Here is a 25,853-nt window from a genome sequence, read left to right on the forward strand (position 1 = left end):
GACCAGGATCACAGTGGGCAAACAGGGCGAGCAGCTGGTTGAAGGTGCGGTGGGAGCCAGGGGAAGGTCCCCCCGGTGCCTCTGAGTGCGGAGAGCGGCCGTGGGGTGCAGGAGACGCGGCACCGCAGGCTGAGCCACTGCAGGGACCGATGCCCAGCATGTCCACGGCCAGCCGCCCCACGGGCCCCTCCGCCTGCCATCAGTCAGAGACAGCACTGATGCACCGAAACCCCACGTGGGATTTGGTACCGTGATGGGAAAGCTAGGGATGGTATAGAATGAGCACAGCACAAGTTAAATGGGCTAAAAACTAGCTAACGTCCATGCCAGTGGCCACAGTGAGCAGGGACATCCTCAAAGGAGAATACCATTTTCAGGGACTGAGATGTTTTGGAAAGTGTCGGCTCGAATTACACGTCATTTGGAAAAAAAACTCCAACTCCTGAAGCGTTTCCAAACACTTAATTCTTGCATCCTGGCATCTTCAGGGCAGCACACTCAGGCATTTGCGGGTACGGAGTGATGTTTAAAGCAAGAGATATAGCGTTTAGAGGGGAGAAACGAGCAGAGCGCGGCGCTAGGGCTGGGCACCATGCAGCCATGGGGCTGGGCATGATGCAGCCATGGGGCACGGGGCTGGTGCATCCTCCCCGGCTGCGGTGGCACTGGAGCTGGGTGCCCGTGCTGGCACGGGCACCGGGGGTGGTGGGCAGGGGAGAGTGGCGTGCTGGCACCGGGCGGGTGGTACAGGGGCTATATATGCCCTGTCGCGGTGGCCGCATGCGGGGCAGCGGGTGCCGCCGCATGCTGCAAAGTGGCACGGTCAGGTCTTCTGTTGTGCCGCGGGCACAAAGGAAAGTGCTGGGTTCAGCGGCTGGGCACGGGGCTGGGGAGAGGCTTCCAGCTCGCCCAGCGCTTTGCAGGATGTGATGACTGGGCGGCCGCGCAGACACTGATGAGCTGGCAGTTCCTTTGTGCGCCCGCCCGGGGGTCTGCCCTTGCCAGGCTATAAAGTGGGGGCCTCGCTGCGCCCCGAAACACAAGCCCGCTCACTCCAACAAGAAGCAGCAGCTGCCCAGGTAAGATGACAAAGTCCCCGGGCACCGGGCTGCAGCCGGACCCGAGGAGGGGAGAGGGAAACGCAGGGTCTCAGCCGTGGCCACCACTGTGGTCATCGTGTCTAGGAGCACCCTGGTGCTCAGCGTCCCACCACCCTCCGCTACCCCGGCAGCCACTGGTGACACTCCTCTGTGTGGCCACCAGCTCCTCTGTGTGGCCACCAGCAGGGTGCCCGCTGGAGGGCCTCAGCAAAGCAGGGCTGTCCCCTTCCCACCCCATCATGGGCTGCCCCGGTCCCCAATGGGATCCCAGGCACACCCTGTGTGGGACATCCCCAGCACCCGCTGCAGCGTCAGGCCCCAGCCTGGCTTGTGGGAGCACGGAGCAACTGGGCACCAGGGCTCGGGGCCGCCCTGGGCACCCCTGCAGCGGTGGGACCATGCTCAGGGCTCTCCTGACCACAGAAGGAGAGTGTCAATGCCTGGGACCTCCTGTGGTCCTCCTGGTGAAGGCAGAACCCCTCTGCCTGTGCCTGCCTGGAGAAGCTCCCGGCAGCTCCTCTCCTGCCCCCAGCCGCCCACCCCACTGCTGAGCCCCCCCATCCCAATGCGACCATCCCCAGGGCAGGGGAAGGGCTGGGGCGGCTGGTGGGTGCCCACGTCCATGCCTCCCCTCTAATCTGCTGGCATCTCCACCTGGTGCCCTGTCCCAGACTTGAGCCCCAACACCACGATGTCTGAGACCACGAAACTTGCTGCTCCCGGCCAGGCCATGGAGGAGAAGGAGAAGGTGGCCCCAGCGCCCACTCCATCCCTCGACCCTGCTCCCGTCGCAAACAGCAAGGGCGAGGAGCCCTCCACAGAAGCCTTCAGGGTAAGCCCTGCTGCTCCCCACGCGCAGGGATGCAGTCCGGGGATGAGGGACTGTGGGAGCATCTCTGGGGCAGTTGGCAGGAGGAGATCAGAGGCGTCCCAAGGGGAAGGACCCTCCTTCAAGAGCAGGAGAGTGTAGACGATGCCGTCCCTCCCTGCTGTGTCTCTCCTGGGCAGCTGCTCTCTAGGTGCAGGATTTGGGCAGCCGCTTGCAGGGCTGCTGCATGAGGGATGTTCCGTGTGCCCCTTGGCTGGGACAGCTTGTTGGGGACCACAGGCTTTGGAAATGCTCTCCCCGGGTCATGGAATCAGGGCTGGGTGCTGTCACCTGCTCCGCCTGGTCACCCTCTGCATGCGGGGGGGTCCTGCGGTGCTGCTGGGGGGTGGAGGAGGAGGCTGCGGGTGACAGGGCCAGCACTGAAACACCGCGGTGACGCCGGGGCAGCATACCACTGAGGTGCTGCAGAGGGGCTGGGGACAAGGGGCGAGCAATGTGAGGGCTCCGGCGACACTTCCGCACATGCCAGGCACCGAAGGCGATGGCACAGATGCAGCTCCTGGAAAAGCAGCTCCTTTCCAGCCTGGCTGGGGCCCAGTGTGGGCACCGGCACAGGGAGATGTGGCTTTGCAGCAGCAAAACCGGAGGCAGGATGAAGCTTTCTCAGAGCAGGGATGGTCGTCAGGAGGGGACCTTCTTGTGCTCAGCCCACGTTGGGATGGGGCTGCTCATGCACAGAGCCCAGCTCGGCTTGCCCAGGCACCAGATCTGAAAAGCTGCAGGAAGCCTTGGAGAGCCAAGGGGGAGGCGTGGGGTGGTGGGCTCATGAATGCAGGGTCCCTGCAGGGACATGCAGCACTGCCCTGCCCTCCCGGAGCATGCCTGTCCCTGCCTGACCCTTTCCCTCTGTCCCCAGATCATCGTCTTCGACCAGGAGAACTTCCAGGGCAGGCAGATGGAGTTCACCACTGAGTGCCTGAACCTGGGGGACCGCGGCTTTGACCGGGTGCGCAGTGTCATCGTCACCTCTGGACCGTAAGTGACCCCAGCCATGGAGGGGACCATGTCCCTGGGAGGGGGGCGGTCCTGGGGAGCAGCCCTGGGCGCAGCGTGACATGCGGGGACATTTCCCTGCAGCCCTGGTAGAGGGTGGAACGGGGCCAGTGCAGGAGCAGAGCTGGGGACCCTGGGTCTGCTTTGAGGAGGGCAGGGTGGCCTGGACAGGCAGGAAGGATGCCAGGGCCATTTGTAAAGCAAAGGGCACCAGAGGCAAAGTCGAAGGCTGAGGAAAGGTGTCCATCAGATCTGCTACATGAAGCCGTCCATGAAATGCAAGAGACCTGTAGATTTTAGAAAAGCCAAGGTGAAACGAGGCAGGTGCCTTGGACCTGGTCGGTGGCCAGGGCCACCACAGAGACAAGGCTAGAGACAACTGTTCCCACGGCTTTCGGACCTCCCCAGACCCTTTATCGCTGCTCAGCTGCCTGAGCAGCGATAAAGGGTCCGGGGAGGTCCGAAAGCCATGGGAACAACTGACACAGGCAGGGACAAAAAAGATTGCCAAACCAGATGATAACTGCACAGACAGATGATTTTCGTGTTGAAAGATCATCTCACCGCGGCCGTGACCGGCTGGAAAGGCTGTGCCTGGTGGCAGTGGGACAGCCGGGGGGTGGCAGTGCTGCAGGGAGGATGCGCGGGATACGGCTTGCCCTGACAGCAGCCCTGAGGGACAGGGCAAGGTGACCTGTGCTCACCTTGAATGACACCACGTAGCGCCGATGACAACTTTTTTATTAGGAACCCAGAATATCCAACTCTTCTTGAAATGAAAAGGGGATGGAGCAGGCCCAAAGGAGCTCAGGTGTGACACCTGGGAAGCTGCACTAGATATAGAACGGGTGAAACTTGGAGAACAGAGGTCCTAAATCCTCAGGGTTTTCTTGAGAGTCACTGGTGACTCTCAAAAATTTACTTAGGGAAAGACAACAGCAAAATCAACCAAGCCGAGCCTTAGAAGTCAGTGTAAGGCCATGCTGCCTGTGGTACTCGGAACGCATCTCCTGCCGTTAGGAAAATACCTCTTGGCATCTGCAGAAATAGCCCTGTTTTGCAGCAAAATGTGAAGCAGCAAACGCAGGGCGAGGCTGGCGTCGAGGGCTTTTGGAGTCCTGAGCCTGTGACATTCACAGCACAGCAGCACCTTGTGGCCCTGCTAAAGAGGTGACATTGCAGCTGCACGAGCCCTGAGCGCCCGCACCCCGGGAACGGGAGGAATGCCAGAGCTGGCTGAAGCTGGTGCAGTGAAGCGTGCGGGCATGCCAGGATCAGACAGCCTGGGCTCGGTGGTGCAAGAGGGAAAATAGTCAAAATCCTGAGATAACGCAAGGACGAGTCTCCGGGGTGCAGTGTGCAGGGCTCGCCAGCTGCCTGGGGGTCCCGCCGCTCCCCGGGGTGAGGAAGGGGAGCACCGGTGTCTTCTCCTGCCTTGGACACTGAGCCGAGAGCCTGTGAGCTCGGTGCTTCACGGCAGCTGCCAGCTCTGTGCATGCCCGTGCTCTGAGAAAGGTGGGAGCAGGATGGTGGGGCCAGTCCCGACACCTGCAGCCTTTTTGGGTGCTGGGAGCCCAGCTCTGGCACCCCACAGGCTGGCAGAGCAGGAGAGGAGCTGCTGGGTGGCATTTGACCTGCTGTCTTCTCCTCCCCTTCTCCCCAGCTGGGTGGCCTACGAGCAGGCCAACATGCGCGGGGAGATGTTTATCCTGGAGAAGGGTGAGTACCCTCGCTGGGACACCTGGTCTAGCAGCTACCGGAGCGACTGCTTCATGTCCATGCGTCCCATCAAAATGGTGAGTGCTCCAGGAGCAGAAAGCACCCAGTGGGGTCTGGCCAGGGCCGGATCTGTGCTGCTCGATGCCTCATGGCAGCGAGCTCCAGGGCTTTGGCCGCACCACCCAGCGCCTTCCCTCTGTCTTCCCCAGGAGGCTGAGGACCACAAAATCTCCCTGTACGAGTCTGCTGACTTCAAGGGCAACAAGATGGAAATCCAGGAGGACGACGTGCCCAGCCTCTGGGCTTATGGCTTCTGCGACCGCGTGGGCAGCGTGCAGGTGCCCAGTGGAACGTAAGCCGGGCTGCGGCGGGGGCTGCCTCCCGCCAGGCCCCCCCTCCTCCCCCCTGCCCCAGCTCGGGGGCAGCTTGTGCCCCACTCCAGCTCGCTGCCCGCTGATCCTGAGCATCCGCACGGAGCTCTTGGGCAGCCAGAAAGTGACACATGGCTGTTTTCGGTGGTGGTGTAACCCTTCACCCAGGGGGACGGGAGGCGGCGGGGGGCTCTGCCGGCTTCCCGAGAGCGTGCCGGCCACGTCACTGCTACCTGTAGCAGCCGACACCGCTCAGGTGCCCTGTGTTTGCTTTCCCTGCAGCTGGGTCGGGTACCAGTACCCTGGCTACAGAGGCTACCAGTACCTCTTTGAGACCGGAGACTTCCGACACTGGAACGAGTGGTCTGCCTTCCAGCCCCAGATCCAGTCCATCCGCCGCATCCGGGACATGCAGTGGGACCAGAAGGGCACCTTCGTCACCCCCGACGCGCCCTCCGACTGAGCGTGCCCCCTGCTAGCTACGAGTCCCGGGCCCCGTGGGGCACCCCCGCCTCCCCTCGCGCTCGCCTGCTCAGCACTTTCCTTGTACATTGCACATTCCCTGGATGTACTCGACCTTGTGAGGCAAATTAAAAAAAAAAACAGAAGCCTAGAGCTGCTCGGGAGTCGGTGGAGCGCAAGCGCGGCCGGGGGACGGCTCTTCTTCGCCGTCCCGCTCAAAGCCTGGCGCTGGAAACCGGGTGGGATGCAGCGGAGGGCGATTTTCCCAGGGGAATCGCTCTCAGGGAGGGAGGGCCCCCCCACGCTGGGGATGCTGCAGGGTCAAGGGAGACCCCGGTGGAAGCTGGAGCATCCGTGGGAAGGAGGTGCCTCCGGCATGGCCTCACCAGCCCCCGGGGGGTCTCTCGTAGGTGGGGGGCTCGGGGCGTCCCGGGAGCGGTTGGACCATGACGGGGGGGTTCCTGTGTCCCCCCGTGCTGCGGGGCCGGGGGCAGCGGGGGCTCACGGGGCCCTGCCGGCGGGTACACGCCACGAGACAGCTCTGTGAGCAGCCTGCAGCAGGATCCACCCGAGCGGTAAATAATTAACAGCCCCTAATTGCAGTCAATCAAAGCCTAATTCACTATCAAGGAGGTGCTTTTTCCCCTGGGACGCCCCCCTCCCCACCGGACGCCCCCGCCCTCCTCCCTTCCCCGTCCCCGTCCCCGTCCCCGTCCCCTTCCCCTCCCGCTGAAGCACTTTCGGTGGCATCTTCCCGCGCTCCCACTTTGCTAATTAGCGATGGCGGTAATTGATAGCGGCGGCGGCGGCGCCGCCGGGCACCGTGCAACCAGCACCCCGGGGCTCGGGGGCGATGGCTGGGGGGGCGGGCAGCCCCCCCACCTCCGGAGCACCCCCCGCCACGGGGCCGTGTCCCGGCACCGGCTCCCCCGCGCTGCCCGTGGAGTGTCCCGGGGACGCGCACCCCGGCCGCTGCGGGCACGCGCCTGTCACGTGACATCTCCCGCCGCTGTCGCCGTCCGCGCGCCCCCGGTGCCGCCCGGTATCGCCCGCGGGCGGCGGGGCGCATGCGCAGTGGGGGCGGCGCGCGGCGCGGGGATCCCGGCCCCTCGTGCGCGTGACGTCGCCGCGTCTCGCGCCGCTCCGGGCCGGCGGCGGCGGCGGCCCCGGTCCCGGTAAGTGGCGTGTGGGGAGAGGGGGGGAGGGATCGGTACGGCGCGGCGGGGGCTGCCAGCGCTGCTCGGCAGCGACACCGGCAGCGACACCGGCAGCGACACCGTGCCCCCCCCGCCGCCGCCGCGTCGGCCGGCAGGTGACAGCGGCGGGTCCGGGCGGCGCTCGGTAGCGGCGGGGCGGGCGGGGGGAGCGCGGCGGGCAGCGCTCGGTGGGTGGCGTGCGGGGCGCGGAGCGGCGTGGGATGCTCGGTGCTCCGTGCGGGCGGCGTGCGGGAAGCTCGGTGCACGGAATGGTGCAGGGCGCTCGGTGCGGGGTGCTCGGTGCACGGCATGGTGCTCGGTGCACGGAGCGATGCGGGATGCTCGGTGCGGGGCGCTCGGTGCACAGAGCAGTGCAAGGTGCAGGGTGCTCGGTGCGGGGTGCTCGGTTCACGGAGCGATGCAGGGTGTGGAGTGCTCGGTGCACGGAATGGTACAGGGCGCTCGGTGCGGGGCACTCAGTGTGGGGTGCTCGGTGCACGGAGTGATGTGGGATGCTCGGTGTGGGGTGCTCGGTGCATGGAGTGATGCAGGGTGCTTGGTGCACGGAGCAGTGTGGGATGCTTGGTGCACGGGTGCTCCATGTACCTTTTTTCCCCCCTCTTTCCTTCCTTCCGACACGCTCCCCTCACCCCCAGTCTCCTTGGCACCCCTTCGGGAGCCCTCCATCACCCCTACGTCACTGTACAGGACAGCGCTGTGGAGAGCAGGCTTGGGCACGCTGCTTGTCCGGAGGCACCCACAGGCTGGGGCTGTCCGTCCGTCCATCCAGGCGCCTGGGGCTGAACTCGGGGGTTGGGGCAGCCCTCCTCTGGCTGCCTGTGTCGCGGTGGCCTGGGCAAGCGAGTGCTTGGTGAGAGGCTGCACCCATGGGTCTCGCTCGGCGTTAGCCTCAACTTTTGGGACGAAAGGTGTTGGGCAGCAGCTGAGGTCTGGGTGGCCATGGGGTGCGGGTGCCTTGGCAGGGACATTGCAGACAGGCTCCTGAGCAGCTGCGATGGTGCCTCGCGGCCCCCCCCAAAACACCGATGCTCTCCCTGCTCTGCCCTTCTGTCACCGAGCCGCTGCCCTGTGGTGCTGCATGGCAGGGATGCGAGATCCACGCTATTTCCGTAGCAAGCTCGAGTTCCTTGGGACTTGTGGCTGGAGCCACAGTCCCTGGCGCTGCTGGCAGCGCGTTCCCACTGCCGGCAGCATGAGCTGGGCCACGCTCTTCCATGGGAAGGGTATGGTTTGCATTGCGTGGGCCTTTGTTCTGTCCCTCGCTGTGTTTGTTTGCATGCTGGGTCTCCGTCCAAAAAACATCTCACAGCTTGAAACCCCTTCACACGTCTTCCTCTTGCGATTCGGAGCCCGGCCCCGCCAGCTGCTTGTGCTTAATATACGGGTGGTGAGTCTCCCCTGCGCACAGCTGTGCCGCTCTCTCACGCGAGGGTACCGAGCGAGGGCGAGTGGAGAGATTAAAATGATTTGTACTAACAGGTTTCCAAATTTGACGTTGCTTTTCTGGGAATACTGCAGTGTGCTCGTGGGGAGCTTGTCAAGTGCCAACGCAGGTTCAAATGTTTCCTGCGAGCAGGGTTTTGTAATAGCGTGGTGCCTGACTGCAGCTTGTGCTCCTGCGTGTGGCACTCGGCAGGAACAGCCACGCCGTGCCGCCCGCAGAGTGAGCCAAGGGTCTGCAGGGTGCTCCGGCAGGGGGGGCAGCCCCTGGAATTTGGGGGGTGATTTCCAGTGCTGATCTTTGTAGACGTTCCACGGTTTGTTCGTGAACCCGCAGGGGTGGAGTTGGAGGGGTTTGAGGAAGGGACTGGTGGAACTTGCTGGTGCACCCAGCAGCGTCCCGGTGTTTTGGTCCAGGGCATTGAGCTTTCTCCATTCCTGCGAGTTCCTTCTGTGCCTGTGTGCGCGCTTAGGGGGTAATGCTGCTCTCTGGGGGTGCAGTGGCTGGCTGATGCCAGCAGCTCCGCGTTTCCCAGAAGACCGGAGCATCGCTGCTAGGACCCGGCCATGAGAGCCAGTTTCCACACCTCGGTGTTTGGCAGCGCGTCAGCTGAGATGGGGCAGCCACCACCGTGCTCCGGGCCCCCTTTGCCAAGCTGAAAGCGCCTCGCCTGGGGTGAGCAGCACCGTATCCCGCGGCAGCGGCTGAGCCGGGCATGGTGCCGCATGGATCCTTCCTGGCATCACCCGGAGCCAGTGCCGGCATCAGGGGCATCGCTGCAGGGGGACGCGGGCAGAATTGTGCCCTCCACACCGGTGCTGGCGAGATGTCCCAGGCTGGGGGCGAGGAGGCAGGAGCCGATGCGGGTGTCTCCAGGACATGGTTCGCTGGTGGGCTCACCAGCAGGACGGGCAGGCTCGTGCCGCTGCCATTCTCTGCCGGTAGCTTTTAAAAACTGTATTAGTAATTTCTGTCGCTATTTTAGGAAGATACTTCCAAAGGCAGTTTGCATTACAGATACGCTGAGCCTTCAGGGGATGTGCGGGGTGGCAGGAGCGCTACAAAACACAGTGACTTGTCAAGAACATTTTTGGAGAGAGAAAACAAACACCCAGCAGGTGGTTTTATTTGGCACCGTACAGATGCGTCTTCTGACGAATTTGTGATGCATTTAGGAAGCCTCAGCTGAGCATGTTTCGCTTTGGATTTCACAGCCCTCCGAGCGCAGGCAGCGAGCACGTGGGCCGGCGGGAGAAGCTTGCCATGTTGTCTGCCTGCTTTGTTTCGTACCATTTTGCAAGCCTTTAGTCTGTGCAGTTCTCCTAAACCTCTATCCGTCTCCAGTATCGCAGGGATTCTCCTCGAATCCTGTTTAATGGTGAACGATGCTTTTTTTTTTTTTTCCCCCCTTTTCACCCCCAATCCATCCTTTTTGCTGATCTTGCAGCACAGGTGCAGGCAGGAGCATGGGCTGGCAGCGCTGCCAGGGGCTGGCCGTGCCCGTAGGAGCCATGCGGTAGGCGACAGGCTCACCAAGGAGCCCCCCCGAGCCCCTTGCCCTCTTGCTGGGTCAGTAAACAAGACCCAGTGATAGCCGCAGAGGGTTGCTCAATCCGCAGCGCTCGGAAGTTAAGCAAGCGGCTGGTTCCCATCGTGCGTTCCCAGGCGAGTGAGCCCAATTCGAGACCGGCGAATCCGCAAGTGGCTGCGGCGTCGAGGTGCTTCTCCATGGGGAAACGACTGCCGGCTCGTCAAGGTGCTTTTCCGTGGAGAAATGACCACCATCTCATCGGCTTCGGAGCCGCTGGGATCCGCAGCCTGTTGTAGCAGGACAGGGAGAAGCAGCCGGGTTTTTCCAGTGCTCCTGTTCCTGCTCGGTGCTGGGGGTGGATCCTGTGGCGTGAGTGACCGTTTCTGGCAGCGGCTTTGCCTGGACACGCTGCAAGGGTGGTGGGAGAGCACCCAGCCCCCCCGGCCGGCTGCCAGCTGTGCTCACAGCTGGCTGTGGGCTAGCGCGGCAGGGTGCGGGTGGCATGCAGAGGCAGCCCTCAGTGGCCCAGCGTTTGCAGCTGTAAATGGCAGCAGAGGATGCAGGGCTCGCAGCTGCGTGTCTGAAGACAGGAACAGAGCCGTGAAGCACTCGGATGTGCTGTTCAGGGTAATTTGTCTTACGGGTCAGCCATGCCGCGCACAGAGCAGCACATCTCGGAAGGAGCCAATTCCATTCCTTCCATACACGGTTTCACGGGAAGAGCTTCTCCCGCAGCGGGGCTTGGTGGGAGGTGGTTGCACGTCCTCGCTGGGGGCTGCGCGGGCAGAGATGGCTTTTGTGTCGTATCGAGTGGGAGGCCACGTATTCGCACGTTGCTGAAGTTGGTGCTGGGCAGCACTCTGTGCCCTTCCCAAAATTACTGGCTTTGTGAAAATGCCAAACACTCGCCCTCGTGGCAGCCAAAATGCCGAGCCCCGGCCCCGGTGCCGGTCTGTGCAGGGAGATGGGGCATCGCTACCGAAGCGTGGCTGGCCGTGGCGTTTCCTCCTGGCCCGGCAGCCCTTCTGTCCACGTTACCCTCTCCTCAGCCAGCGCCATCAGCTCTGGGGACGGCCTGGTGTTGCTGCATGGGGAAATAAAATATTTTGATTTTGCTTCTTAAGCAAATTTGAGGTTTTGGGGTTTCTCTTGCAGAAACAACCTTTTATTTGCAAATCCTGATCTTTGTGCCTGCAAGAATGGAGCTTGTTGAGACTTACGGTTTGGCATGTGGATTTGGAAAATATTTTTTTTGAAGATACTTAGTATTTTTTCTAGCAGTTCCTCTGCCTTCTTTTTCTCCCTGTGTTTTATGGCAGGCTCCGACCACCCACATCCACGCGGGGAACCTTGGTTCAGTTTTGGGAGGGAAGCGTCGTGTTTGCACCGAGCGCGGTGAATTAACGCGGAGGCTGCAAACTCTGGCTCCCCTCGCCCTGCGGCGTTCCGTGTGCCCCTCTCCCGGTTCTCCGGGACCTATCCTGGGACAGGGGTGGGAGTTCGAGGGATGCTGGTCGGAGGAGCGGGGGAGCAGCTCCGTGCTTCCCAAGACCCCCCTCGTCCAGCTCTGCGGGGGGAGCAGGACGACAGGCCCATGGGTCAGGGCGCAAGGGGAGCGAGCGTGGGAGTGCGTTTGTCTGTCTGTCACCGTTCGTGCAGCGGCACCCGCGCTGGCTTTGCCTTTGCCCCCGGGAGGCAGCGACTGCGGAGTAATTAAGAAAAGGTAAAGCTCGGTGAGTTGGAGCTGCGGATTGATTAAAAGTCAGAAGCGCCCCTCCAAAGTGCAGAGCTCCTGGCCCGTTGCGGCGTAAGTGCTTCCAAAGTGAAGACTGAGCCGATCTGGCAGGCTCCGTCTGTCACTGGGGGGTCACAGACACCCCTCCTGCTGTGGCACCCGTCCCTTGCAGCCCACGGGGTGGCGGGGGGGGTCTCCCTTCTCCGCCTGTACCCCCTCACTCGGCTCAGTCCTTCCAGCGGCAGCTGTACCTCCCGACCCTGCTCCTCGAGCCAAGGGGGGGACGTGGCGAGCCCCTCTCCTCCTGGCTTTGCCGGAGCTTTGCTGGGGTGCGGTGACTTGTGCCAGGTCGCTGGGGTGGGTGCCTCCATCACCGCCTTCTGGCAGCGGCTTTCACTTCGGGCGTTTCATAATTAATAAGCCACTTTGAGACAAAGGCCGTTGTCTTACGGAGAGGTTGGCAGAGGTGGATAGTGTGGTTTCCATTGCCGGGTGATAAAATGCTGTTGCTGTGCTTGGAACGAGAGGCGGGTGGAGCAAAGATGCTGTAAATTGGTGGGATTTTTATTATTTCGGGAACATTGTAGCATTGAGCAGGATAATAAAATGTTTTTCTAATCATAACAGCCTTGAGGCAATAAACAAACAGTACATTTGTGCTGTGAAATGTCCGTCGATTCTTTGTTGATGTGATTTAGAGCCTGCTAAAGCAGGCTGGCGCGCTGTGCGTGCGTCCCTGGCCAGGCTCTCTGGGGACGGTGTGCCGGGGTGCTCGGCTGGGAACGCGCTGCGTGGCTCAGGGCTTCCACCTCACGGGCTTTTCTGGGCGAGAAAGCTGGTATTTGAAGCCGGTGTGCTCTGCTTTAATCCTCAGGGCATCAGATTCTGCTAGGTTAATTTTCTAGGTACTCAGTCAGCAGCGAGAATGAAATCCCCCGTGTCCCCCTCTTGGAGGAGGGCTTTGTGCTTTGGGAGAAAAGTGGTCTTTTGTGAAAACCCCTCGCTCCTGCAGGTCCAAGCCAGCGATCTCCGGGCTGCAGGAATGTGGGAATTGTGGTGGTGCTGGGGAGCAGGAGCTGTGCCGTGGGGGTGGGCTGTGCCACCGGACCCTCGCACCCGGCCGCTGGGGTGGCTTCGGCACCTGAGCGGAGCGGCCAGAGCCACGGCGAGCACCTTTCGCAGTGAGGGGGTGCGCAGTGAGGGGATGCGGCGAGCATCTTGCGCAGTGGAAGGCGAAGAGGAGATGCTCAGGAGCTGGCATCGTTGCAGGGATGCTGGCTGGTGCATGGCATTGAGTGTGCTCAACTGTAAGGAAACGGGGCAGGACCTACGAGCGCAGCAGTGTCGGCGCGCCCTGCGGATGCTGTGGGGGTGAGCTGAGCCGGCTGGGTGCTAAGGCGCGAGCTTAAACATCCTCCTTGTGGTTTGCGTGCCAAGATGTCTGCTTAAACACTCGTTCTTGCAGTCTTCTGCCTATTTCTTCCAGTTTTACTTGGGATGATGTTGGCAGTGCCAATGCAAACCACGGTGCTGTTTGTTCTGTCTGGCGATTTTCAAAGGGATGCATTATCCTGAAGTGCTCTAAAATCCATGTATTTTTACTGGGATTGGCTTCTGGTTCCTGTAGATGCGCCTGGGTTTGTGACCTGCAGTGCATCTTTAGCTTTAATAAGCAAAAACCGTTCTGCTGTCGATGTTGCTGTTCTCACCACTTGGTGGCCTGAAAGCAACTTCTTTTTCCACCCTCCCCTCCCCGAGTGCTGTAGGTGCCGCTCAGCAGCTTAATTTCATGCACATAAAAGCGGGCTCTTCTCTCACCTGCAGCAGAGGTTTGTACCAAGCTCCCGTTGCGCCGCGGTATTGATTGGGGTGGGCAGCGAACGGCAGAGAGGGTTGGACCCCGCTCCCGCAGGCTGGCCGTCCCCGCGGGGATCGATCCTGGCCCTGGCGGGGGCGGACGAGCACAAACCGCGTTGTGCAACGGGGCTGACGCTGCACTTGGGTGAACCTCAGCCTCGGCCGCCTCCGTGGGCACGCAGCAGCAAGCGGAGATCCCTGCTGCTTCTATGCTTTCCAGGGCTGCTCCTCCACTTCTTGGTGAACGTTTTAAAATTTGCTGTTCAGCTTTCGCTCGGGCTGCTTTGAAATTGAGACGGAGAAACACCCCGTGCGTTGCGTGCCGGCAGTCCGTCCCCTCCCGCTCCTCGCCCTCAGTCCCCGCCAGCTTTTCCCGGCGTTCCTCTCCCGGGGCTCGTTGACCCCTCTCCTCTTTGCTGCTGCCTCCTCAGGAGTCAGCATCTCTGTCCTGCTAAAGGGAGATGCCTTGGAGTCGTCGGGCGTTTTGAAACGCGCATTGCAAGCTGCCACCCGGAGAAGCACGCAAACCTTCGGCGGTGACAGCACTTCTGGGCGCATTGTTCGCCCGAACTCAGGTTGGGATAACAGCGGCCGCAAGCTGTGTTTATTTTTGTGTTGCACGCCGCGTGTGAATTAACTGGAGACTATCAATTAAGTGATTAAATTTTGCTGATTTGTAAAGATGAGCGCTAGATATACTGAGATATTTCTTGCTGACCACAGCTTCTGCTGCCGTTCCACCACAAAGACGTCTGCAGTTCCTCATCCTCTTATTAAGCACCAACGATTTGAACTAAAATTTTCCAGGCCACACCTATGTCTTTTGGGGAAGCCGCAGTTAATAGCAATCATTTCTGGGAAGGGTTTAAAGAAAAACGCGTTTTTTGATGATGTTGAGCTTCTCGGAGAAACTGGTTTGGTTGTTTGTTTGTAACGCTTTGCTGCTTTAAAAAGAAAGGGCCTTGAGATGCTGCTTCATGGCTACAGATGGAGCAGGGCTCCCTGGCTCGCGCGGGGCCGCTCGCCGGCAGCGGTGGCGGTGGTTTGCCCGTTTCACAACAGCAGGTGAAGGAGGCGGTGGAGGCTGCGGTCGGTTGGCGCTGGCCGTTGGTGCTCGCTCGGCCACGGTGTCCGCCCGTCCGGCACAGTGGCACGCTGCCCGGCCCCGCGCTGCGGTGGCAGGCGTCAGGAAGGAAGTCTGCAAGCGTGTGTGTGTCTGTGTGTCTGTCTGCGTGTGCACGGGCGAGAGCTGGAGCCGTTTCCGGAGCAGGGTGTCTCGGGGCCGGGCTGTTAAACCGCTGCCGCTCCGTGCACCAGATCGTTCGTGGCACTGCAGAAGCGCATCCGGGGATGCAGTGGCTGCTCCGCAGACCTGCAGCCTCATCCGGACCTGAAATCCCGTGGTCGATGGAGGCCAGGCCAGGGTCGAGCAGAAAAAGCCTTGCAGGGAAGGAGGGCGATGCGTGCACTGCGGACGAATTCTTGCAAAGTTCGTGCTGGGTGGAGTTTCCCTCTGTTTTTTAATTAGTGTTAAAGCAGAGGGGCTGTGTGACGTTTGATGGCAGCTGGGCAGGAGAGGAGGAGACTCTTGGGTGGCTGGAATAACAATTAGTGTCTGTACTCGAAATGTTCTCAAAAACATCCTCCAAGGCCGGGACGCCATCGTGCATCAAGGGGAAGCTGGCTGCGGGAAGGGCCTGGCTGCAGCGGCCCCATGACGAGCCCATGGTCCCGTGCACACGCTGTAAGCCTCGGAGCGGAGTGCCACCCTGCCACCCTGTCTGCCCACTGGGTCCTGCCCCTTGGGGTGCTCCATTGCAGCACAGCCCCCAGATGGTGGCTTTGCTGGGAAACCTTCAGCCCTGCTGGGACGGGTCCAGCCTGCTGCTGCCCTCCTGTGCCTGGAGGAGGGTATTCTGCAGGGACACGGCTGCTGCACCGCCAGCGGGACGCGGGCAGCACCCCTGCACTGGGGTGGTGTCACCGGGATGCTCTGTGCTTGCAGGACAGCTTCAGCCAAGGCGGTGCAGGTTGCTGCTGGGCTCCCCAGGGTGGGTGCAGCCCTGTTGGGCGCAGGCGTCGTGTCCTTGTGGGAAATCTGGCGTTTGGGATGATGTGCAGGTTTTGGTTCCCCTACCTGGTGGGGTTTGCGTGCCGCATGGGGCCAGTGCTGCTGCTTTGGTGGATGGTGAGGCTGGAGAGAGATTTGTTCCTTGGGCTGGAGCCGGGGAGATGCCGGCATCGCGGGCAGCTCTTGGTGCTGAGGTTGGCATCCCCGTGACCGCCCCTGCAGGCACGAGCGTGACCTGACAGACCTGGGGAGTCCTCTGGACCCCGTCTCCTTTTGCTGTTACTGGTTTGGGGACTGACCATAGCCTGATTTCAGCATTTGTACCAAAGTCTGTGGCAGGCAGGTCTGGAGCTGCTTCCTCTGGGATGGGCCGTTGCGCCGGTCACTTGTGTGCAATGGAAGCGTGCCATGTTCGGGCTGTTGTCCCCCATGTTTTAAACATCCCAGCTGCTCCTGTCCCCCTGAGGCTTCTCCCTTCCAGGAGGCTTCATTTTAGGAAATGACAGCGGTCACCTTCCCGCTTCCCTTGGTTTCCCCTTTTGGCTCAGCCTTGTGAACGCCGCTGTGATGGAGCGGTGCCGGTGCCTCCTTGGGGCGGGTGGCCGAGTCACACGCGTGCCACATCTGTCTGCCAGCGCTGGCCGTGAGCTGGGACCACCATCTCCACCAGGACCACCTTTCCCTGGGCTCGGAGGGAAGTTGTGAGCAGGAGCGGTACGTGCGGCAGGGGAAGTTGCCAAGGAGGAGAGCATTGCATGTCAGCTCGTGTGCAGATGTCTGTGATAAGTAAGCAAATCGACATTGTGGCTTTTCTTTCCCATTAGGTATTTTCGCGGCCACCTGTGTTTCAGCATGAAGCTCGGCTAACAGCAAAATGAACTTACCGGGGGAAGGTAAGTACATACGGATGGCAGTGCCAGAGCGGTTGATTCTCCAGTGATGCTGGGCACGGGCTGGTGAATATTTCATACATCTGTGTACACCGCCACCGATGTCCCGTTAATACTGTATTGCCTTCAAAAGCTGACAAGAAATGGTTTAAGCCTTGTTTACACTAATGTCCGATCAGCATGCAAAATAAGGAAGACTTGCTGCCTGTAGGACCTCTTGTGTCCTCGTTTGTCACTGCTCTGCTGTCACTTCCCCACCAGCTCCCGTCCTCCCCCGCGCTCTCTGCTCTCGGTGCCAGCCTTGCCCTGGTGGCAGCTGGGGACAGAGCCCCTGGCTGTGGGTCACGGCAGTGTCTGAGCTGCACTTGGGGGCTTCCGCCTGGGATCGGCTGCTGGCACTTTGATTTCTGCTCCCTGTCACCAGCTGCAGTGGTTTTTAGTCCCTGCCACGATGTGCCAGAGAAGCCCCCAAGAGCTCCCTAATTCCTGCTGGAGTGGAAAGCTCACAGAGCCAGCTTGGGCATCTGAAGGACTAGAAGGTTGTCTGATCAGACAGCCGTGCCGCCTAATTAAGCCATGATATTTTCCACCAGATATCTGCTGTGGAGGAAATTATCCATCCCCGTGCTCTCGTAGCCTAATAAGCCCCGTAAATTTTGGGGAATTCTTAGTGGAGGTTTGCACAAAAGAGTTGAAAATAAGCCAGGATTGTTTGCGGTCGCTCAGCGGACAGCTGCCGAGCACGCTCACGGATGCTTGTTTATCCCGCCCGGCTACACTGGGGTAGTCCCAGCGGAGAAGTTCTGCTCCAGCCCTCCCAGCGCCCGCGGGTGCCGTGCAGGAGGCAGAGCGGGGCTGTGGTGTGCTGGAGCCGCGGGGAGAGTCCAGAGCACAGCAGGGAGGGAGAAGCCGTCGGCACCTGCCTCTCTGCCTTTCCTGTTGCCCCGCAGCGGAGCCAGAGCTTCCCCATGCTGCTGGTGTCGGATGGGCAGCGGTGGGGGCTACATCTCTGCCGGGGCCGGGGCAGCAGGATGGTCCCAGGGACACGGCACTTTGTCCCACCGGGTGCTGCTGGAGCAGAGCCGGTACCGCAGGCTCCTCGCCAGCCTCCCGCGCCGCACGGCAAAATGAGGGAGTCCCTTTGTTCCTCTCCGGCGGCACTCGGACTGGAGCTGCTGGGAGCATCGCGGTGGGAAACGCTCACTGTAAGCCGTTTTTGCAAAGAACAGAGCACTTCTGTGCTCCCGGCCTCCTTTCGAAACTGCGGATCTTTCCTGTTAATTAGCCTGTCTTGGTCTGCATAGCCGTAATTATTCCAGTTGGCCTTAAATCCTGCCTGCTCCAGCTACAATGCATTGAAATGGGTCTTGTGGCATTTGCAATTATTTTTAGGGTGAACATTTGAATATATTTACATGACTGAAACAGATCAAGATAGCAGGAAGGAGCAGATGAGCGCTTGTCTTTTTAATGGGTCTGAGTCTGCTGCAAAAATGCCAGAGCTGTTTGTTATTCCCTCTGATTTACATCTAAACAAATAGGCCAGCATTTGGTTTTTTGACTTTTGTATAGCACGTGGCCGTGCATTTCAAACTGTTTAACCTTGGTATGTTAACCAAGCAGTTGGCCAGGATGTCAACCATGGTGCTAAAGAGCCACGGAAATCATTTTGGTGGTGATTTTACTTTGCTGCTGGGATGGGAAAACGCATACCTGGGTGGGCAGAGCGGCACTGCCTCTTCGTGCGGCGGTAACCCAGTGGTTTGAGCAGAAGTGGATAAAAGCAGAGCGGGTGGATGGTGAGCAGCTGCCCGCTACATCCGTCCCGGTAGGTGGAGCGGGATGTCAGGGGTTGGAAGGGGAAGGGAGCGAGTCCTCCGGCACCCGGCCGGTTCTGGGGCCCCTGTGCTGGCATGTAGGGCAGGGAGAGGGGGCTGCCTGGCTCCGGGGGGGCTCTCCTGCCTGCTCCCTGCCGCACAGCGGCTTTGGACGGGCTGCTGCTAAATGTGGTCTTTCATGGAAAGAGTCGAAAGGAGAAAACCTTTTTTTCTGAAGCGGTTCTTTGGATTTTCAGCAAAACAAAACGCGTGGACGTCCCGTTCCTTCCACTCCATTCAGCGCCCGCCCCAGCCACATAATCACAAAGAACTTGAAATCCCTGGGTGAGCCCAGGGGAGGATTGCAAAACCTGTGCTCGCAAATGGAGCAGAAGCGGGGGGAGGGTGTGGGGAGCCGTGCCAGCCTTCGCAGGAGTCCCTCCCGTCAGGCAGCAGAGCGGGGGACTTGCAGAAACAGCAGGCTTCCTGCTGGATATCATCCTACCGAGGCGCGGAAAACCCAAAAAAGCCTTAATGCCAGATGAAGTCTTCCAGGATTTTTATGTAAGGTCAGTCTCCAGAGGAAGGGCATTTAACGCTGACTTTGTGTGTTTGCTGTTAGGCTGCAGATGGTTTAATTTCTCAAAAGTGTTTCATTCTAATGGGTAACTGCCTTTCCTGACTCAGACCCTTAAAATTTGCACGAGATGCTTTTGTTTTTCTCTTATTTCAGCTTTCTCCCCTCCCTTGTGACAGCACATTGAAACAAAAGAAAATGTAGGAAGGAGACAGGTGGCTGAGAGAAGTGAGAAGACGGTGGTGAGCTGAGCTCAGTTTTGGAAGGAAGGAAGAACTGCAGGGAGGGTCTGGGCTTCATCTGGGATGGAACAGACTCTCTGTAAAGATTTTTTTTTTTTTTTTTTTTAAGGACTGACCGGGTATGCATGGCCCCTCCTCTCCGAAACATTCCTGGAGCTTTGCTTCAGCTGTAAACTTGTGATTCTGGGTACGCAAACAGTCCAGAAATAATCTCTTTGGGTGTGTTCTGAGGCAGATTTTAATTACCTCCTTGGTAGAAGGCACCTAGCCTGGAAGTTGCTGATAAGTGAAAGAGATGATGAAAGCCTGGGATGGTGTCAGCGTCCTGAAGGAGCCAGGCTGGATGCTGAGGTTGCCGGCGGGGCTGGGCTGGATTGTGGATCCTGCTCCTCTGACCCTGCTGTGTTTCTCTTGCAGATGCCCGTTGGGTTGGACGCTTGCTAGCTGAAAGCTGAAGCGTGGTCACCAGCCTGTGCGGAGGAGAACAGGATGCGGGTCACCATGAGGAGGGTGTTGCTGGTGGTGGGCTCGGTGGTCGCCCTGATGGTGACTCTGCACCTCGGCCAGCAGGTCCTGGAGTGCCAGCAGGTCCTGAGCGAGAGGAGGCACAGGCTGATGAGACCTGAGAACGAGGAGCTGGTCATGATGGACTCCAATCACGTCGAGTACCGTTACAGCAAGGAGATGCCCCTGATATTCATTGGTGGGGTCCCACGGAGCGGCACGACGCTGATGAGGGCCATGCTCGATGCCCACCCTGAGGTGCGCTGTGGAGAGGAGACCCGCATCATCCCCCGCGTGCTGGCGATGCGGCAGGCCTGGTCCAAATCAGGGCGAGAGAAAATGCGCCTGGACGAAGCCGGGGTGACGGACCAGGTTTTGGACGCCGCTATGCAGGCCTTTATACTGGAAGTGATCGCCAAGCATGGTGAGCCAGCCAGGTATTTGTGTAACAAGGACCCCTTCACGCTGAAGTCCTCTGTCTACCTGTCCAGGCTCTTCCCCAATTCCAAATTCCTCCTGATGGTTCGAGATGGCCGGGCTTCGGTCCACTCCATGATCACACGCAAAGTGACAATCGCGGGCTTCGACCTGAACAGCTACCGAGACTGCCTGACCAAGTGGAACAAAGCCATCGAGGTGATGTACTCCCAGTGCTTGGAGATCGGGAGGTCCCGCTGCCTGCCCGTCTACTACGAGCAGCTGGTGCTGCACCCCGAGCAGTCCATGCACGCCATCATGAAGTTCCTGGACATCTCCTGGAGCGACACGGTGCTGCACCACGAGGAGCTGATAGGGAAGCCTGGCGGGGTGTCGCTTTCCAAGTGAGTGTCTCGGCTTTTCGAGGAGCGTTTTCGTTACACAGAGGAGGTCAAGGTTAAAACTGGGGGTGCAGACGCGTTGTTTGTGTTTATGGATGCTTTTTCAGGGCCAGAAGTGGCAGCATGTCCAGTTTTGCTGAATAGCTTTTGCGTTTGTGAGTAGAAGACGGCTTGATTACTAGCAATCTGTTGTACCCGGCAAAGCAGCTTGTCAGGCGAGGATTTTAGGAGCAGGTGACTGCTTTATTCATGTCTTGACAGTGCAGAAATGATTTTGGTCTCTAATTTGAGAAGAACTGCTGGCTCTGAAACGTGAGCTCTTTAATGCCTCTTTTCTCCACCCATCCTCAAATACCTCCTTGCCGTGATTACTTTTGCTGCTAATGAATGGCTTTCAGTGGTGAGCAGCAATTCTTGTCAGGTTTGGTGCTGGTATTGCAGAATAAAAGAAATACCTGCTCCGTGGAGACACACCCCAGCATTTCCTCCTTGCTGGCTGTCCGTCTCTGGGTGCCTGGGGGGTGCTTGCCTTCTCCCACTTCTTCTGCTCTTTTAATGCTCTTTATTTCCTAAATGGAGACTTAAGTCTAACTTAGCAAAATTTAATCCGTGGTGTAAGGGAATATGAGCAGTCTTTGTATGAATTGCTCACGCCCTGGGGGTGAGGGCAGCTGTGGACACACAGCTGCTCCGTTTCTCTGTGTTGGCCGTGGGCATGCGGCCGGGCTCCGCTTCCCCCCGCCCTGAGACGCTCTCCCCCGCGAGGCTGTGCGGCACTGCCTGTGCCTGGGCGGGCGGTAACTGTGAGGCTCGCACGAGGCTCAGGATCCACAGCCTCTGTGCACATACCTCCCTCTTAGGATTCCGGGTCGCCTGTGCCGCGTGGGATGTGGTTTCCCTTGGCTGGAGTCGAGCAAGTGGCTGCTTGCCCCAGGCCAGTGTGTGGAGGGGGGGCTGTACCCACGAGGGGCTCGCTCCTCGGCGGGGTTGGAGGGCAGGGGCATGGCCAGCGGGGAGCATGTCCCATCACCCTTACCCCAGGCAAACCAGGAAGGCAGCTGTGGTGTAGGATAGAGAGACGCAGGCACCTTTGATGGCAGAAGCAATGATTTCTCCAGGGCTTTCAGCACTATTTGCTCAGAGTGGGTTTTGCCGAAGTTGCCTAAACCGCCAAGTTTTTGGATTTTCAGTGGGGCCGTGTGGTGTATCTGCGCTACAGGCCACATATCTTTCATTATTTTCCTGTAATAAGCAGAGGTGTCTTGGTAACACCCTGACCCTGATGCAGGATGGATCCCACCATATATGGGGGGACCCAACCTCTGGGGCCGTGGAAACCCCTGCCAGGATCCGCTCCCCCAGAGCAGGGCTGTGGGTGGGAAGTGGCTGCCCTGAGGCTGTCCCGCTGTCCCTTGCGCCGGCTCTGCCCCGGGTCGACCCGGGGGTGCTGATTATTCGCGCTGCACGTGTGTCTTGGGCATTGGAAGCAAACTGTTGGACTGGCAGTGAACCTGGCTGAAGGCCATTCTGTCTACACCCAGTACGTGAAACCCAACTTTAGTGTCTTGTTTTGTTTGGTTTTTTTTTTTCTTTATTATTTTTCCCCAGGATAGAAAGATCAACAGACCAGGTTATCAAGCCGGTGAACATGGAGGCATTATCTAAATGGATCGGGCACATCCCGGGGGATGTGCTGCAGGACATGGCCCACATCGCACCGATGCTCGCCAGGCTTGGCTACGACCCCTACGCCAACCCACCCAACTACGGCCACCCCGACCCCTTAGTTGTCAACAACACGCACAGAGTGAGTGTCGCTGCCGCCTGCCCGCGGCGCTGCCACGGGAGGGAGTGCAGATGCGGGGCGGTGCGGGGCTGCACCCACAGAGCCCTCCGGAGCAGAGGCGGCAGCTGAACCAAATCAGAAAAGAGCAGGGGAGAAACAAATGCTCTCTTCCTTTTGGGAGGCTGGGAGCAACAGACACGCAGTTACACCGAGATGATTTCAAAACAGACGCGTGTGGTAGATTTGAGTCTGGTGTGGCTCAAACTGATGACGTTCCCTATGATTTTGTGGTGGTGTTCATTTCTTCTGTTGTGGCAGATACTGACCCGTCCCTCCCTGATCCAGCCCCGCTCTCGAACCCAGGCGTGGGAGTTACTGGTGTGTGCTGATGTTATCTAGGTGCACAGCTGTAGGCACCAGACACGCCGGTCTGGCCCCAGGAGGACGCGCAGACTGGGCTGTGTCTGTGTGGAGCTCACCAGCCACTCCCGCGGTCCCGCGGGGAATGCGAGTGGAGGCTCGTAATGCACTTGGGCAAAACCAGAAGATTTTCTTTTTTTTTTTTTTTTTTTTTTTTTTTTTTTTTTTTTTTTAGAATATTGACTCATGTCCCTTGAGCAGAACTGGAAGGAAGAAGCTGCAGAGCCACAGACAGCAGTTACTAAACACAGGGAGTTTCTCATGCTTTGGGGCAGACCGGTTCCTCCCTGGCCTGAGGCTGGACTCTGCAGCCGCCCCAGCTTTGCACGTGCTCCCCGTAACGGTGCCCTTGGACCAGGTGTCCTTTGTCACACTGGTGGGAGCAGGGGAATGTCTGCGGGTGGGACCAGTCCCCATGGTACTATGTGCGGATCGTGGCCAGGCAGCCAAGTAGCAGCACTGAGGGTCAGAAGAGGTTCCCTGGAGCTGGTCTGTGCTCCAAGTGCTCTGGTTTCTTCCAGTTCCTCCTTGCTCTCTCTGGTTGCTGAGAGCTGTTCTAGGACACAGTGAGTTGGGCGAATATCAGCCCTGGGCAGGGTCAGGGACTCTTTGGGTCTCTGACGTGGACCTTTCAGTACTTCTTGGGATGAATGTGGACAACTGGAACAATGGTAAAGACCAAAATACTCTCCCCTCCCAAGCTAAGGGGGAGACCAGAGAATTGCTTGTGTCGTTTCCCTGCCCATGCAGGATGCCTCTCTCTGTCTTTGCTTTCAGTCAAGGAGGAGGAAACCTCCCACTTTTGCCCCAGTACAGCACCACAATGTAGAACAAACAGCCATTGGGGTATTTCAGCTGGTTCAGGTATACTGGGACGTAGGATGCAGTCAATGAGGTGGACTTACCAATGTTGATAGATCCACTACCCCAGAAAGGTCACTCGAGTTTTCTCTTTTCCATAGGTTTTAAAGGGGGATTATAAAACGCCAGCCAATTTGAAAGGTCATCTGCAGGTAAGAGTCTGATGTCCCTTTCAGGTCTTTGCCCTGTTTGGTTAATCCTAGGTGCCTGATCCCTTGCTCCCTCTTATGGGCATTTGCAGGCTGGGCAGCCGAGTGCAGGAAATGTCCCTGCTCTCTTGCCTCGATCCATGGGGGCGATGTGCCTGTCCTTCCTGCCGTGCACCGCTCCCACCTTCCACGCTTTCGTTGTTGATGTCCTGTGTATTCTGCGCTCCTCAGACCCTGCTCATTCATCTCTGCCACCTCCTTCCTGGTCTGCTCGTGTGTTTGGTTTCGTGCTGTGGAGTTCCGTGTTCACTCATCAGAAACTCGTGCTCTTCGTTCTCTTACTTTAAGACACTTCCTACCTTGCACTCTGTTCCAAAACTCTTAACGTTTTCATTGCCGTGGGTCTTGCCTGCCCTAGGGAAGGGGGGCTTGTCTGATTGACAGGTTACAGATAGGTCTAGTTCTTGCGCTTGGGTGTGTTCAGGTGTCAAAAATGGGGCTCCCTCTCTAAAGAGCAGTGCTTGAAAACAATTAATAACATCTTTCCTAATGCAAAGCAGTCCAACAACATTGCACATACAGACTTAAAAATAAATAAATAAATAAATAAATAAAAGACTTCCTGACTCTCCAGAAAGCACCCCAAGCACAGTAGGGGGATGCAGCAGATTGGTGGTGATGTGTTGATCAAAGGTGCCAGGTTTTACCTGCGCAACATGTGGCCTTCTGAAGAAAGCGGGGGGTTGAGCTGCATCGCCAGCGTCGGGCGAGAAGATGCAGAGCCCAGTCCCGGCCTGAGGAAGCCGGGCTGCCTTTGAAGCGAGCGTGTAGTGGCTTTCACTGCGAGAGGTGTTCCTGGCGGTTCCCAGATGGCCGCCCAGGGTGGTTCGTGTTGAGTGAACGGTAGCCAAGTAAGAGCCTGCAGTCTCGTGGCAGCGTCTCCTGGCTGCTGGTTCTCTGCCCTCGTGCTGCTTTCCGTGTCCCAAACATTTCCTTCTCTTGCTGCTGGGAACACAGCGGGGAATGTTTTGAGTTGCAGATGGTGGCTTAAAGTTGACCCTTCTGTTTCTGGGTTATTCTAGGTGACTCAGAACACATCATCTTCTCACTAAGAAAATTAATGATTTCCAGGTAAGACCTTGTACTTCATCTTAAGGCTCCGGCAAATCTGCCTGCGTTGCTCCAGGGTTAGCATTTTGCTTGTGTAATTTCTTGTGCCTCTGGATTAGCCAGGCTGCTCCAGGCACGCTCGTGATGCAAATTATTTCCTTCACAGTTGCTTTATGTTTCCAGAACAATACCGTTACGTGAGACGATTTGTCAGAAATTCTTTTTCTGAGTGCTGGAAACAGGCTTACTTCAGCAAAATCGAAATCAGCCACTTGGGAGAGTTATTACTGACTGTCCCTGCGGGGAGCGTTGAAACGGGATGTGGAAATGTGTAGATGAGCTGAGCTGCTCCCCAGCTGTCTTCTACGGCGAGCTGTGCACCCATGGAAGGGAAGATAAAGCAGTTGTATCTGCTGTCAGTTTGGAAAAACAAAGCTGCTGCCTTGGGTTTCTGCTCCAGATACAACTGTTGATATGTTGGATGTTTTTCCGTCTCTCTTTCCAGCTAGCCTCTATGCTAAAACATAAAATGTCATTTTTTTCTTACTAAAAATGACCCTCTAAAAACTAGTTTCTGTGTACAAGCAGTAAAAAAAAAAATAATCAGAAGCATTGAGTGAGAATAGAAGTTGTGTGCCTGTCAGCCTGGAGCTGGGACTTGTTTTTTTTCTAACCGTTTAAAACCATTAGTGGGGCACCTGCTGTGACGGGATCCTGCTCCTGAGCCCGTGTGTTTCTCTCTTCCAGAATGCTGCAAATGGCCTTTTGTTGTCCAACAAAGAAGAGTTTGCAATGGCACCAGTGGAAATCGGTTATCCAAGCATATTGCTTGCTAATACTATTGCCAAAATGACTGCTATACGAGGAATGTATTTGCATTTATTTGCAAAGGCCCAACGTTTGACAGGCCGGATCCCCGTCGTCCCGCCTTTTCCCGGCGCTCCGTGGTGGAAGCATCTGCGGAAATCCGCACTCGGCGGGGGCTCGGGTGTGCAGCAGGAAGGGATTTTGTACGCCGCGGCCGGAGGACTCGTTAAACCGTGTTTAAATGTCTCGTAACGCTGTTCTCTAATTCACGGGTCAGAAATAGCCGTCCTGACCTTGTAGAGCCTTTGTGGTGCGAGTGACCCCCGCCCCCCCAGCCCTCCCTTCACTGTGACTTACAGAGGCTATTGCAGAGTTAATATATGAGCCGACCCCTCCCCGCCTCCTTCCTTTGTTGCACATCATTAAAGTATTGTTTTAATAAAAAAACCTCCCTCTCTGCTCCCGAGGCCTTCCCCACCCCCTTGC

General features: G+C 58.4%; 2 protein-coding genes across 33 annotated transcripts; both read left to right on the top strand.

The window, feature by feature from the left end:
* Positions 1 to 828: 828 nt before the first annotated feature.
* CRYBB1 (crystallin beta B1) lies at positions 829 to 5,641 on the top strand. 2 transcript variants are annotated; one of them, XM_063350834.1, is made up of 5 exons: positions 829 to 1,932; positions 2,846 to 2,964; positions 4,646 to 4,778; positions 4,911 to 5,053; positions 5,355 to 5,641. In XM_063350834.1, the coding sequence occupies exons 1-5, from the start codon at positions 1,792 to 1,794 to the stop codon at positions 5,533 to 5,535; spliced, it is 717 nt and encodes a 238-aa protein (XP_063206904.1). In that variant the 5' UTR covers positions 829 to 1,791; the 3' UTR covers positions 5,536 to 5,641. The 2 variants fall into 2 exon arrangements, with proteins under 2 accessions (XP_063206904.1, XP_063206903.1); XM_063350833.1 differs by having other exon boundaries at positions 4,646 to 5,053.
* Positions 5,642 to 6,577: 936 nt separating this feature from the next.
* TPST2 (tyrosylprotein sulfotransferase 2) lies at positions 6,578 to 25,830 on the top strand. 31 transcript variants are annotated; one of them, XM_063350802.1, is made up of 11 exons: positions 8,785 to 9,948; positions 15,935 to 16,100; positions 16,211 to 16,279; positions 17,900 to 18,912; positions 19,022 to 19,099; positions 19,330 to 20,237; positions 21,843 to 22,041; positions 22,616 to 22,798; positions 23,403 to 23,453; positions 24,533 to 24,581; positions 25,308 to 25,830. In XM_063350802.1, the coding sequence occupies exons 6-10, from the start codon at positions 19,402 to 19,404 to the stop codon at positions 24,560 to 24,562; spliced, it is 1,299 nt and encodes a 432-aa protein (XP_063206872.1). In that variant the 5' UTR covers positions 8,785 to 9,948; positions 15,935 to 16,100; positions 16,211 to 16,279; positions 17,900 to 18,912; positions 19,022 to 19,099; positions 19,330 to 19,401; the 3' UTR covers positions 24,563 to 24,581; positions 25,308 to 25,830. The 31 variants fall into 31 exon arrangements, with proteins under 31 accessions (XP_063206868.1, XP_063206880.1, XP_063206886.1 ...); XM_063350798.1 differs by lacking the exons at positions 8,785 to 9,948; positions 15,935 to 16,100 and adding an exon at positions 6,578 to 6,709; XM_063350810.1 differs by lacking the exons at positions 8,785 to 9,948; positions 15,935 to 16,100 and adding an exon at positions 6,578 to 6,709 and having other exon boundaries at positions 18,827 to 18,912.
* The last annotated feature ends 23 nt before the right edge of the window (positions 25,831 to 25,853 follow it).

The sequence above is a fragment of the Chroicocephalus ridibundus genome, chromosome 13 (assembly GCF_963924245.1).
Source record: "Chroicocephalus ridibundus chromosome 13, bChrRid1.1, whole genome shotgun sequence".
Lineage (NCBI taxonomy): Eukaryota > Metazoa > Chordata > Aves > Charadriiformes > Laridae > Chroicocephalus > Chroicocephalus ridibundus.